Source organism: Sciurus vulgaris (genome assembly GCF_902686455.1).
Source record: "Sciurus vulgaris genome assembly, chromosome: 14".
NCBI lineage: Eukaryota > Metazoa > Chordata > Mammalia > Rodentia > Sciuridae > Sciurus > Sciurus vulgaris.
Window position 1 is genome coordinate 73,501,751 of NC_136475.1, and position 15,110 is coordinate 73,516,860.

Genomic DNA, 15,110 nt, shown 5'->3' on the forward strand with positions numbered 1-15,110 from the left:
AATATTAAATGGAAAATTCCAAAATCACAAAGGTAATAAGCATTAAATTGTGCCCTGTTCAGAGAAGTAAGAAAAAAAATCTCACCCTATTCTCGTCTGTCTCACCCAGGATAGGAATCATCCCTTTAAGAAGCCATGCTGAGGGGCTGGGGATATAGCTCAGTTGGTAGAGTGCTTGCCTTGCAAGCATAAGGCCCTGGGTTCGATCCCCAACACCGCAAAAAAAAAAAAAAAAAAAAAAAAAAAAAAAAAAAAAAAAAAAAAAAAGCCATGCTGGGTGGGTGGGGTTGTGTGGCTCAGGGGTAGAGCATTTGCGTAGCATGTGTGAGGCACTGGGTTTCATTCTCATCACTGCATATAAATAAACAGAATAAAGTCCATTGACAACTTAAAAAAAAAAAAAAAAAAAAAAGCCTCATTGGCTATCAACACAGTACATATGGCTTGGTAATGTCTGCAGTTTCAGGCATCCACTAGGGGCCATGGAACACATCCCTGGTGGATAAGAGGGGAATCACTGTATAATTTGGGATGGCTATAAATAAATATAAACATAACCTTACCTTGTCCTGTAACTATAACAGCTATTCCTTTTTCTAGTTCTTCAATACCTTTCTTATACCATTCCACAGCTTGCTCCTTCTGTCCTGCTTCAGAAATAGAAATCATTATTCATATGTATCACAAACATGAAGACGTATACCATCTATATCCCAAAGCATATCATTGACGGACAGTACAAGAAAAGTAGGCTGTGATCAAATAAGTTCAAGAAACATTACTATGACGTCTGAGTCCTTTTGACATCTTAATATGTACATGAATCTTCAACAGGGGGAATATAGTCACAGTGTTCTTCAGAATTTTAGAATTGAGAGTCCATTTTTGCTTACTCTGTCTCACTGCATTGATGCTTACAACTACTGAAATGCTATACTAGGAAAATCAAATTTATTTAGGGAAAACATTTTAAATAAATAGTTTATAACATGTACTGTTGTAAAATGTGATTTCAATAAGTAAGGGAAAAAAACACTGTTTAATTATATCCAAATCTTCCCTAATGTGTTCACTGTTGGTGCCTACTTTCTAAAACAAATTTCTACTTAACATGTGATTCCATCATAAGATTACAAGTGTGGCATTTAGTAGCATATATCTACTTTCTTTGAACCAAGTGACTGGTTTATTTAGTTATTATTTTTTTGTGGTGCTGAGGATTGAACCCAGGGCCTTGTGCTTGCAAGGCAAGCACTCTACCAACTGAGCTATATCCCCAGCCCCAAGTGACTGGTTTAAAACAGTAATTCTTGTTCCAAGTTAAGCATAAAAAGAACCTAAAAATTTGGCATAGTCAAAATGTGTTTAGGACACATCTATAAACACAAATCTCATTTTTGAAAATTAATTTCTTAGTATGTGGATTCTGCAAAGCCTCATTAGAGGTTAGTAATGGAATACAGTAAAACAAAGATAGAAATCACTGATTAATACCACCTTTTTCATTTTTTCTCATCTCATGATGCCATTAAACCAAAACAAAGCTGAGTGTGGTGGTGTAAGCCTATAAACCCAGTGGCTCAGGAGGCTGAGGCAGGAGGAGGATCACAGTTCAGCCTCAGCAACCTAGCAAGGCCCTGAGCAACTCAGCAAGATCCTGTCTCCAAATAAAACATTAAAAAGGGGGCTGCAGGGGCTGGGGAGATAGGTTAGTTGGTAGAGTACTTGCATCTCAAGCACAAGGTCCTGGGTTCAATCCCCAGCAGGGCAAAAAAAAAAAAAAAAAGGGTGGGGGATGGGGATGTGGCTCAGTGGTTGGGCATCCCTGGGTTAAATCCCTAACACCAAATTAAAATAAAATAAAATAAAATAAATCCAAACAAAAATTTCCATGTTCTTTATAATTTGAAATTTAAAAAATCAATAAACTATCATGAGTGTCTTGATAACATAAAATAAAGGAAAAAATTTTTAAATAAACACCATATACAACAACTAAAAAATGTTTTTCTTGAGTGTGTACATCCTAACCCTTCATTTAAAAAAATTTTTTTTTTTAAATGTGGTGCTAAGAATCAAACCCAGTGCCTCACAGATGCTAGGCAAGTGCTCTGCCACTGAGCTACAACCCCAGCCCAAGCCTTCATTTCTTTATCCTGAAAATAAATCACTAACCAGATGGATTTTCTTTTTTTTTTTTTTCTTTTTTTGGGGGGTGGTGCTGGGGATTGGACATAGGGCCTGTGCATTCATAACAGGTGCTTTGCTATTAAGCTACTCTCTCAGTTCCAATTTCTTCTTCTTCTTCTTTTTTTTTTTTTTTTTTTTTTGCGGTGCTGGGGCCAATTTCTTCTTACAGTATCAACAGTATTTGCTGCTGTGCCTGGTACAGAATAAGTGTCCAATAAGTATTTGAAAATGACACATGAAGAAATCATTAAGAGTTTGTTGTAAATCAACTCAAAACATCTGGATGCTCACTTTCCTGTTTTCAATAAAGAAAATATCTGTTTACATGTATTTTGGCAATCTTAATTTGAAAAAAGGGGGAAACAGTATAACAGCATTTGCATTCTGAGTGGTGAAAATATCTGTAAACAATATCATATTTGCTTAAAATTTTAAAAACAAAAGTGAGCCAGTCATGGTGGCACGTGCCTGTAATCCCAGCTACCTGAGAGGCTGAGGGCAGGAGATCATAAATTGAAGGCTATCCTGGGCTGCTGGAGAGACCCTGCCTCAAATAAAATTTAAAAAGGAAGAGAACATGGCTCAGAAGTGGACTGCATCTGGGTTCAGTCCCCACTACTACAAAAAAGAAAAATAAATAGCCAGGAGCGGTGGCACACACCTGTAATCCCAGCGCTTCAGGAGGATGGAAAGTTGAAAGCCAGCCTCAGCAAAAGTGAGGCGTTGAACAACTCACTGAGACCCTGCCTCTAAATACAAAAAAGGGCTAGGCATGTGGCTTAGTGGTTGAGTGCCCCTAGTTCAGTCCTCGGTACCTAAATAAATAAATAAATAAAAAGAGTGGGGGAAAAATGAATCGCACATTTGCCAAAGAACAGACATAAACGACCAATAAACTCATAAAAAGATGCCCAAAACCATTAATTGTTAGAAATACAAATTAAAACCATGAGGTACCACTACATATCTAAATTCAAAATGTCAAAAAACAACAACAGGGCTGGGGATATAGCTCAGTTGGTAGAATGCTTTCCTCAAAAGCACAAGGCCCTGGGTTCAATCCCCAGCACTACAAAAAAGAAAAAAAAAAAATTTCTCCAACATTATGAGGCAATGGACCTTTCATATAGTTGCTGATGAGAATACAAAATAGTACAGTCGGCTGGGAAAAGAGTTTGGTACTTTCTTACTATATTAAACATATATTTACCATACAACCAGCTATTCCTTCTTCTACATATTTACCCAAGAGAAATGAAAACATCTAAGATTTGTATATCAATTTTTATAGCAGCTCTATTGTAGGCACTAAAACTAGAAGCAATCCAGATGTCCATTATTTAGGGAATGAATTAACAAACAGTACAACCACACATGGAATACTACTCAGTAGCAGAAAGGAATAAACTACTGATAAAGGTGGAAACATGAATGAATTTCAAAAACAAAGTAAAAGAAGCTAGACACAAAGGGCTACATACTGTACAATTCCATTTAAATGTGATGCAGTGAAGATAAAACTATAGGGAAAGATCATATCCGTGATTGCAGGGAGCTGAGGGGACTCACAAGAGAGTACAAGAAAACTTCTGCTGTGAAGAAACATTCAATACTGAGTGGTGCTGGTTACCCAACTACTTATCAAAACTCACTGAACTATACTCTTAAACTGGGTAAATTTTACTGTGCATAACTACCTCAATAAATTTGATTTTTTAAAAAGTGCAATATTCCATGATTTATGTATAAGGATTGATTTGGATTATGATCCCAGAACTAAATTTTTTATTAAAATAGTAAGATAAGAAGAGAAAAACTAGAAGAGCTCTGTTTTAAAAACATCTTTAAGAAGGGACTGGAGAGTTTCCAAAACAATGAAAATTACCAAAATTTGGAAGAGAGGGACCACTTTGCACCCATTAGAATGGTTACTCTTCTGTTTTTATAATGGTTATTATTTTTAAAAATTATGAAAATATGAAAAAGAAAGAAGCCAACAGAGTCAAGTCTGGCACTTTGAGCACTTTTTTGGGGGGGGGTATGTACCTATGGAAAATCTGAATTTTTTTATTTGTTCTTTTTAGTTATACATTACAGAATATATTTTGATATATCATATATACGTGGAGTATAACCTCACATTTTTGTGCTTGTACATGATGTGGAGCTCCACTGCTCATGTAATTCATATAAGAACACAGGAAAGTTATGTCCCATTTATTCCACTATCTTTCCTATTCCCACCCCGCCAACTCCCAGCACTTTTCTACTTGAACTCATCAACAATTCTGAAAGCAAAATTGGCCAACAACTAAGCAAAGCTTTCTACAAACTCACATAATTAAGTTGACAAAAATTATTCAGAGATGCTCAAGAGAAGCAGCTGTGGCAAAGGACTGTGGTTGGGACCTGTAAATGACTGAAGTTCACATTCAAATTAAATGATTTCAGTCTCTTAAGGTAGGGGTTAGCAAACTACAGCCTATAACCTCCAGGGATCATCTTTTCCTTAATTTAAGACAAAAAAAAAAAAATAAAAAAAAAATCAAATCTTCCAATGGTTTCCTGTGCAAAAGTTTTCAGTTACTTTAATAAAGTTCCCAACAGTTCCTAGTTTTCCATATACATTTTCCTCTTACCCAACAATGCCAAATAACTCATACTCAAACCATTAGACTACATCAAATCAAGAAAGAACTGGGATGCCAGGAACTTACAACTACTTCATGTTGCAGTTTAAAATTATTAACCAATATGAAGTACAAATGAACTACACTACCTGAGGCAGGAGTTACCAAACTATGGTCCAAAATTCAAATCCAGTCACATAAAACCTCTATACGTGGCAGAGTTGAGTAGTTGTTTAAAATATTTATAAATGGCTCAACAACATAAAAACAACTAAATTTAAAAATGGACAAAGGTGGCTGTGTGGCTCAGTGGTAGAGCTCTTTCTTAGCATGCACAAAGCCCTGGGTTTGATTCCCCATGCCACAAATGTGTTCTGCACACACATGCGCATACCCCCCCCCGACACACACACACACACACACACACACACACACACACACACACACACACACACGACTGAATAGACAGTTCTCAAAATAAGACACACAAATAACCATTAATCCCATGAAAAGATGCCCAAGTTACAAGTCAAATGATACCACTTATTATTAGGGTGGCTATTTAAAAAAAAAAAAAAAAAGAGTGAGGAGTGATGGTACACACCTATAATCCCAGCAACTTGGGAGGCTGAGGAAGGATGATCACAAGTAATACGAGGTCAGCAAGGGCAATTTAGGGAGATAATCAAACTTAGCAATACCCTGTCTCAAAACAAAAAATAAAAAGGACTGGGATATAGTAAAGTGCCCCTGGATTTAGTCTCAAGTACCAAGAAAAGTTCCATAAAACGGAATATAAAAAATGTGGAGAAAATGGAACCTTTGTATGCTGCCAATGGGAAAGGAAAATGGTATATCCTTATGGAAAAGTACGAAAATTCTTTGAAAAGTTAACACACAATTGTCATATGATCCAATAATCCCACTTGGAGATTACACACCCAAAGAACCGAAAGCAGGCCTCAAACCAATACCTATACACTGGTTATATACTGATATTCATAGCAGGATTACCTTTATTACAAGGGAACGGCCTAAATGTCCAAATATGGATAAACAAAATGTATACATAGATGACAGAATATTATTCAGCCTTAAAAAAAAAAAGAATGATAATCCGATAATTACTAAAATAAGGATGAACCTTGAAAATATGCTGCTAGGCACAATGGCACATGCCTATAATCTCAGCAACTCAGGAGGCCAAGTCAGGAGGATCACAAATTTGAAGCCAGCCTCAGCAACTGAGCAAGGCCCTAACTAATTTAGCAAGACTCTGTCTCAAAATAAAAAATAAGCTGGGCACAGTGGCACACACCTATAATCCCAGTGGCTCAGGAGGCCGGTGCAAGAGGGTCACTAAACAACTTAGTGAGACCTACCTCTAAATAAAAATATGAAAAAGGGCTGGGGATGTGGCTCAGTGGTTGAACACCTCAGGATTCAATCCCCAGTACCAAAAAATAAATAAATAAAAAATAAAAATGACTAAGGTTCAGTGGTAAAGTGCCCCCCACAACCTCCACTACCCCCCCAAAAAAGTTATTCCTCCCCAAAAAATAGTTATATGAACTAGACACAAAATGATAAAATACGACTCCACCTACAACAGAAAATAGAAGAGAGGTTACCAGAAACTGGGAAAGGGAAAAGAGGGAGCACTTACTGGGAAGTTATTGTTTAAAGGGTAGAGTTTCTGTGTGGATGATGAAAAAGTTATAGAAATGGACAGGGGTGATGGTCATACAGCACTGTGAATGTACTTAATGCCAGTGAACTGTACACTTAAAATGATGAACTTTATGTTACGTATATTTTACTACTATACCCTTCATAGACAAATGACCCTTCATAGGCAGTTGGCTGACCCTTGGCAAATACCGATGAAAATGACCCATGGCAACATGGGACATCATTGATTTATCTAATCAGGATAATGTTCAGCACATGAAGAACACATACCAGATAAGTTCATTTATAAAGCTCAAGATCAGCAAAATTAAGCCAGGCACACATCTGGAATCTCAGCAACTTGGGAGGCTAAGGCAGGAGAATTGCAAGTTTAAGGCCAGCATCAGGAAATTAGCAAGGTCCCAAGCAATTTATTGAGACCCTGTCTCAAAATTTTAAAAGTAAATAAATAAAAAGGGCTGAGGGTTGGGGATATAGTTCAGTTGGTAGAGTGCTTGCTTTGCACGCATAAGGCCCTGGGTTCAATCACCAGCACCACACACACATATACACACACACATACAAAAGGGAACTGGGGATGTAGCTCGGTTACAATCTCCCCGGGTTCAATCTCCAGTATCAAAATAATTAATTTTACAATAAAATAAAAAAGGGTTAGAGTATAGTTCAGTGGTGGAGCACTGTGGGTTTAACTCCCAGTACTATAAAAATAAATTTAAAAATCTGGGGATTTAACTCACTGGTAGAATGCCCTTGGTTTTAATCCACAGTACCAGGAAAAACAAAAACAAAAAACAAACAAGCTATATCCCAACTTGTATATTTATTATGGGTAATGGGCAGTTTTAATACTCTTCTGTGTATTTTCTGTATTTTCCGAATTCTGTAACAAGAGCTTATATTTATATATGAGTACAAAAAAATCCACTTTTAACTTTTGATAATTTAAACCTGGGATACTAAATTAGAAATGGGGATAGAGGAAGAATTCTGACTTTTTAAAAAATTTCTACGGGTCACAAATGGCACAAGTATTTTGTGACTGTAGACATTTCTTCCCCAAACCTCATTTATGCTGCCACTGCATTCTAAAAAGAGTAAAAGAAACTAGTTTCAAGGTTTATCAATGTTCTAACATAACCTTTAGAGGCTCTAATCTTAAAAGGACTGCTGAATAAATAATAGTAGTTCCTATTTACTGAGGACCTACTATGCACAGGCACTTAGCACTTTACAAACATTATCTTACACAGTAACTTGCCCCGTATCTTATATAATCAGGATTCAAATGTCAATTTGGATAGGTACTGCAAGTGAAAAAGGGTAAATTAGACCTCAAAGCTGAGAAAGAAAAAGCAGCTTCCAACATCCAGGAGCTGGCCAAGTAATTAGCTAGGCCTTGGTATAAGTAGGAGCTGATCTGCCATTTATGGCCAGTAATTACTGAACAATTTCACAGAATATCAACATCAGACAAGTCCACTTACGATGGTGATGGAACTCTTTATCACTCTATAATCATGTTTAAACACAGACAAAATATAAACATTGTGTAATCCATGAAATACTGGACATGTTGTCCCTCTTCCAGCTATGAGACCCTTGCATAACTTCAGCCCTCACATTAGTCTTTCATCCTTGTAGATAGAATTTAAAAACTAAAGCATAGAATTATTACCAGTTCCTGACAGTACCCACTCCAGAGCAAAACCTTGCTTCCTTTAATTCCTCCTTGATATAACCTAATATGAGCCCAAATCCTATAAGATCTTCCTAGTACCACGGTTCCACATGATGTGTGGAATGAATAACAAACCCCACTTGTTCAACTACAGGTGTGATCCTGGCAATCACTGACTGGAGAACACTGAAAATCCATTTAACAACAATAGTTAAGGGCTAGGAATATGAATTTCAGAGGCAGAGTGCTTGCCTACCACAACCACAGCTCTGGGTTCAATATTCAGTACCATTAAAAACAAAAAACAAACAAAACATAATCTCTAACAGCATAAAATATATGAAGAGGAGCAGAAAAGATGTGAATAAGTATGGCATGTCTATGCTAAACTTACATAGCTGCCGAATTCTAACAGTGTCTAAGAAAATTGTAGATTTTGAAGTTTTTGTTTCCTCACTTATCAGACTGAACAATCTCTGGATGTGATTTGTGCTTAAGACTTTTTGTTCTATAGGAAGTCTGGTGTAAACAGTTAATTCACAAAGAGGAAAAAATGCCACATCTGCATATTAATACCTTCACAGGACTACTATGGGTCAAAAATAAAGAAAACTAGTATAGAAAAGTAGATAATCTATACTTTGCCAGAAATCCAAACCACTATTAGGGTAAGTTAGAGGAAAAGATGCAGGATTGATTAGGTGAGGCCATTCTTCAATAACTTAGTATCCATTTACTGACCACCCCTTAACTGTCATCAAGACAACTAACAATAATCTTGTGAATCCAGATACCAGGTGAGTTTATAGGTTTAACTGTACTCAACATTGAGAAAACTAAAACAAAAAAACAAACAAACAAAAAAAAACATTGAGAAAACTACAAACTGCAATAAAAAGAACAGCTAAAAACAGAATAAGGTATAAAGTCCCTAAGAGTGGCTATTATTTTCTCTCTTTAGTGCAAATGCTACTAAATATTTTTGATGAAAAATGTGAAATGTATTTAATAAAAAGTAATGTCATTTTTTGGAAAAAGGTTATTTCCATTTCTACTCATCAGATTCTTTTCTTATTCTAATCAAGGAAACTTTAAAGCAGAATCATTAAGTCCAAGAAAATTAGGTCTGAAATCAAATTCTTTCAAAATGGTTGATATATAGCAATTTTCAGGAGTAAAGTTACCAAACAAGATACCTCTGATTTCTACTATCTTCTTAGTAAAACAGATGTTATGTAGGCATTTTATATTAAAGTACAAAGTTGGATATAGAATTTTTAAATTATGGCAAGTAATTTTTTAATGTCTGCTGTCTTAAATATGTGTGTGTGTCTTAAAACTGACTAGAAATAAACAGAATTTTATTTAGACAATTTGGTTTTTTTTTGATACTGGGGGGGACTGAATCCAGGGGCACTTAACCACTGAGCTACATCCCCAGCCCTTTTTTATATTTCATTTAGAGAGAGAATCTTGCTGAGTTGCTTAGGGCCTTGCTAAGTTGCTACGGCTGGCTTTGAACTCACAATCATCCTGCCTCAGCCTCCCAAGCTGCTGGGATTACAGGTACACAACTATGCCCGGCCAATTTCTGTTCTTGATGCTACGGATTCTTCAGCCCCACAAACTGGGAAAATGGCTCATTCTTTCAAAAAACTTTCGGGACCCTTACTGTTAAGTACTACAAACTTAAGAAAGTGAACCACACCTTTTGAACTTCCACCACTGTATTACCCAGGAGATCTCACATTTGTCTATCTGTAGATGGCATGGAAAACATGTGAGGGTACATTCTAGTTAACCAAAGAACCACTATTATAACCTCCAAGTATTCCAAGGAGCCCTTTAATAGCATTACAAAGTGGAAAACATGGTCAGTATAAAATCAAAAGTATATTATGTGGCTGGGGATATAGATCAGTTGGTAGAGTGCTTGCTTCATAAGCAGGCCCTGGGTTCAATCCCCAGCACCACAAAAAAAAAAAAAAAGTATATTATGAGTCTGTTCACCTAAACTGTTCATGGTTCTGCTGAGTCCACTCTTTAAATCTGTTTCTCCATATATAAAATGGAAGAGGTTCAACGATATCTACAAAATTATTTCATTCCTTGAGAAAAATGATATGTAATACACATAAAATATATTTGAATTCTTATTAAATACCTCACATCTTGCTGAAGAGGAAATAAATTTCTCAAATATCTAGATTGCAGAGCTGTGCAAGTTAACTGATCTCCAATAAATATTTGCAATAATGGACCTCATAAATCATTAAGCAAATTGAAATTGCTTTGCTATTCATCTTTTTTAAAATAGTTTGGTTTCAAATTAAGAGCTTTATTAAAATCCAGTTTCAAAGCTGAAAATGCAACAATAGCATTCAATATAAACAGTCACCACATAAACCGTTTATATACTACTTTATAAAAATTAAATTTAATTTGGAATGTATCATTCCAAGACTGCCTATCCAATTCTATTTCTTCACACACTACAGTAGTACAATAAAACAGCACTTCTCTAGGAGGGAACGATGGTGCCCTTCTTCATATTCCCCAAGAGAAATCCTTGGATGTTGCTAAGAGGTAGTGAAGAAGAGAGCAGTTAACCAAAATAGTCCCCCAACAAACACAGTATTCTTCTCTTAAATGTGTCTACTATCTTGAACTCAACCTCTACTCTGTTCTTAAGACTCCAAAACCATGAATATCTGCTTTTTCCCTATAGTCCTCTTTTGAGTACCATGCCCCACAAAGGAAATAGGTTTTGACAAGACTGAAATTCCAAAATAGTTCCTGGCATTGGTAGTGAAGAAAGACACTAGGAATAAACTGCTTTATTTTTAGCTAATGTACAATGTAAATGGGTACCCTAATTGAGGTCTGGTGAAAAGGTAGGTTACTTTGCGGGAGAAATGAAGCAAGATCTCAGAATACTGGAGTTAAGGATAAAAGAAGAGATTATGTTATAATACTTTTTCTAATTTCATTCATCATTTCCCATAACAAGTTTTTCATTAGCTATTAGCATAGGTTTGGAATAACCTGCTTTAATTTTTTCCCCCCATACTAGGGATTGAACAGGGCCTGACTTATGCTAGGCAAGTGCTCTATCAATGAGTGTAACCACTGCCCCTGCTTTAATCTTCTGAGCCTCAGTTTCCTCCTCTGTAAAATGCTGATATCAATACTATCTTCATTTCATGGGGTTAACTGTGAGGATTAAATAACACATGCAAAGTTGACAGCATAATGCCTAACACAGAGAATTAAAAAAAAAAAAAAAAAGCTAATGAAACCTGAAGGATGTAGTAGTCCTGCTTTCATTTAAAAACATAAATCTATGCAAATTCAAGTCTAGCCTCAGCAACTAATCAAGAACCTGCCTTTAACTAAAAAAAAAATTTAAAAGGCTGAGGTGTAGCTGAGTGGAAAAGCATCCCTGGGTTCAATCTCCAGTACCAAATAATAATAATAATAATAATAAATTTTTAAAAATAAAATAAATTGGGACTGGGGTTGTGCTCGGTGGTACAGCACTTGCCTGGCACCTGTGAGGCACTGGGTTCAATCCTCAGCACCACATAAAAATACTAAATAAAGACATTGTGTTCATCTACAACTAAAATGAATAAATAAATAAATAAAACAAGGGTTAAAAATTACACTTCAAAGTAAAAAGAAAAGAGAAAAAGAAATATAAATCTGCCAGGCATGCTAGCCTACACCTATAACCCCAGCAACTCAGAAGACTAAGGTAAAAGGATCACAAGTTGGAGGTCAGCCTCAGCAATTTAGTAAAACCCTGTCTCAAAATAAAAATTAGAAAGAACTGGAGATGTAGCTCACTAGTAAAGCACCACTGGGTTCAATCCCTGGTACCAAACATAATAATAGAAACATAAACCTGTGTTTTGGGTTCTGTTGTAAAATATGTATTAATTTATCCAACTCATTCATCTAACATTTCAACTTAGAAACTTAAAGGTTACTTGGAATATTGATTTAACTAAAATCAAAGCAACCAGGGGCAATAGTTTTATGCTAAAATACAACTATATTGATGACTGTCATGAAACAAAATGCAAATTCAGCTATAATCACAACCAAGTATTCCTTTGAAATTAAATAATTTGTTCTTTTTATCCTGACACTACGGTACTCTGCTTTCAGTAAAAGCCTATAACAAGGCACAACTTCGGTATCAAAAACCTTTTGGAAGCCGGGCACGGGGGCACACGCCCGTAGTCCAAGCGACTCCGAAGGCTGAAGCAGGAGGATTCCAAGTTCAAGGCTAGCCTCAGCAATTTACCAAGGCCCTAGGCAACTTAGCGAGGCCCTAGATAATTTACCGAGATCCTGTCTTAATTAAAAATGACTGGGGACGTGCCTCGATGGTTAAGCACCTCTGGATTAATCCCTGGTACAAAAAAAGTAAAGAAAGAAACCTTTTGGAAACCTGGCTCAGAGAAGTCACAGTCTACAGTACTAGAAAAGATCTGTGGGATCACTCTAAGACAACTGTCACTGTCACCAGCTTGTCTGGGTGTCTCATAAGGACTTGGGTCATGCAGAAGTGCAGGGAGAAGGCTGGTGTCGGTAACAAAGTCCATAGCTGGGTGCACTGAAAGGGGAGAGGATTCATTGAGAACCGTGAAAGATGAAGGTCTGATTTGCGGGGACTCTAGAGTCCCGGAGCGGATCAATTCTGGGGATGCACCGCCCCTCCCGCAGGAAAGGGACGCAGGTGTTGCCTTCCCTGAACCACCGCCCCGCAACCCCCAGTTACCTTTCTCGTCCTCATCGATGCGCAGGGCAATGGAGATGTACTCGAAGGCCTGTTTGTGGAAGGCCCGGACGTGCTCGGCCTCGCCGCCCGGCGCTGGGGCGGGGGGCGAGGCCGAGGCTGGCGCCGGCGCGGCCCGGGAGCTCCTCTTGGCGGCCATGAGGGCGCGGGAGAAGCGCTGGCAGAGCCACACGAAGAGGAGCCCCAGGTGGAAGGCCACCAGACGCAGCAGCGCGAAGCCTACGAAGAGCGGGTAGGAGAAGTAATACAGGTTCCGCTTATGCGGCGACCGGGGCGGAGGGGCCGGCCCCGCGGCGTGAGGGGCGGGGGCCAGGCAGGAGGGCGGAGGCCTCGGAGGCACCGGGCTGCTGGGGCCGCCGGAGCCTTTCTTCTTCCCTCGTCCACCCGGAGAACTCATTCACAGCGCCCACTGCCGCGGCCGCCATAACCCGCCTCCCGCAGACCGACGGCGACCAAGCGGCGGCGGCGGCCAATGCGTCGGCGAGGGTCACGGACCCCCGCGCACCGGCGGGTCCCAGGAGCTCGACACCTCCACGCGCTGCCCGCTGGCCCCGCCCCTTTCTCCTTCCCCGGCCAGAAGCACAACCCTTTCTGCGCTTCCAGCGCTCGGTGACTCCAGCCCCTCCCTCTCTCTGTCCTCTGACTCCTGCGAGCTGCGAGCGGCGGCCGCGCACGCGCACGTCCTCCTGTGTCTTTCTTCGGCGCGCGTTCACGCTGCCGTCTTTGTTGACCTGGGGATCTGTGCGCATGGGCAGCTTCCTCCTCTCTACTTCTTCCCCGGGGAGCTACGGTTCACGACTTGTAGTTCCGCCCGCGTTGGTCTTGAGCCCCAGAACCTTGTCCAACTTCGCAGATGCTGTGGGCTGGGAGTACGGAACCTTGGTAATCAACCCCCAAAGCGCGATTTGCGACTTGTGATGACTCGCCTAGTTCGCAGGACTAACTCACGGTGTTATTGTTTTCAATTTTCCTTTCGTAATTTTCTACCACTTGACCTAAGTCTTATGCAAAGGATGATTGATCTGAGTTTCATCTTAGAGACCATGCATAGTAATCTGGGAATTATCTGAAAAGAAAGCAGTTAGACAAGTTTCAGGCCACCTCATATGAAAAATGTTAGCTCAGTAGGGCAAGTCAGCCACGCCTATACTCCCAGCTACTCCGGAGGCCAAGGTAGCAGGATGGAAAGTTCAAAGCGAGGCCCTCTCAAAAAAATAAAAAGGGCTGGGAATGTTTAATCTCCTATACCAATAAATAAATAAATAAAAATTTAAAAAAATTAAAAACGGAAAGAGCTGGGGATGTAGCTCAGTGGTTCAGCTCATGGGTAGAGCACCCATGGACTCAATCCCCAGTACTGGAAAAATAAAAAATAAAAAATGAAAAATGTTAACTCAGTGATTCCAAAGGTTTAACTAAATTAGTACATGTTTATATGTCTAACCTGCAAAATTAATCATTTGAATAAGGTAATTCTTAGGTTTTGTACAATAATCATCCCATAGTTTTACGAAGGGATCTGTATTGGTTTTGTGTGTCTGTGTTCTTTCCTTCCCTTTGGGGAAACTACCTCTCATCTCTGTTCCTTGTACTATTGAACACAGAGACACTTAACCACTGATCCACATCCCCAGCCCTTTTTATATTTTATTTGGGGACAGGGTCTTGATAAATTGCTTAGCGTTCATCTTATTAAAGATTACAAAAGGTAGGGAGGAACAAGTTGGTTTGCCATTTAGCAGCTGCTCATAAATAGGACTACATGGGTTCAAGGAGGATGGGGGAGGGGAAGAGGAAGAAGAGGAGGAAAAAAGGAGGAGGAGGAAAAAAGGAGGAGGAGGAGAAGTAGAAATTACCAAGTTGTTAGGACCAAAAGGACAGTCCATATTCAAAATGGAATGAGGAAAATTGTGTCCCAAAACTGGTGGACAGAGTTTATGGTCCTGATCAGAGGAACTGAAAGGGTATGCACCCAACACAGGGACCAGAGTTGGCTGGCTACAAAAGTTGTTGTGGGATTTCTACAGGAACACCAGGGAAATACCCAATCCCAAAGTCCCTAATTCCCCAGATATGCCTCAGGTGGAATTCAGGGCCCTAGTTACAGGAC

General features: G+C 38.9%; 1 protein-coding gene across 6 annotated transcripts in view; it reads right to left on the reverse strand.

Moving 5' to 3' along the window:
- The window catches only part of SPAST (spastin), a 56,570-nt gene extending 42,373 nt beyond the window's left edge, over positions 1–14,197 (reverse strand). Inside the window, exons 1-2 of one of the 6 annotated variants that reach the window (XM_079109963.1) lie at positions 12,983–14,197; positions 564–650 (exon numbers count right to left, since the gene is read on the reverse strand). In XM_079109963.1, the coding sequence (XP_078966089.1) occupies positions 564–650; positions 12,983–13,397 (502 nt within the window). In that variant the 5' untranslated portion in view covers positions 13,398–14,197. The remainder of the gene's footprint in view (positions 1–563; positions 651–12,982) is intronic. The other 5 variants (XM_079109964.1, XM_079109960.1, XM_079109961.1 and 2 more) reach the window with 5 other exon arrangements.
- Positions 14,198–15,110: the final 913 nt, after the last annotated feature.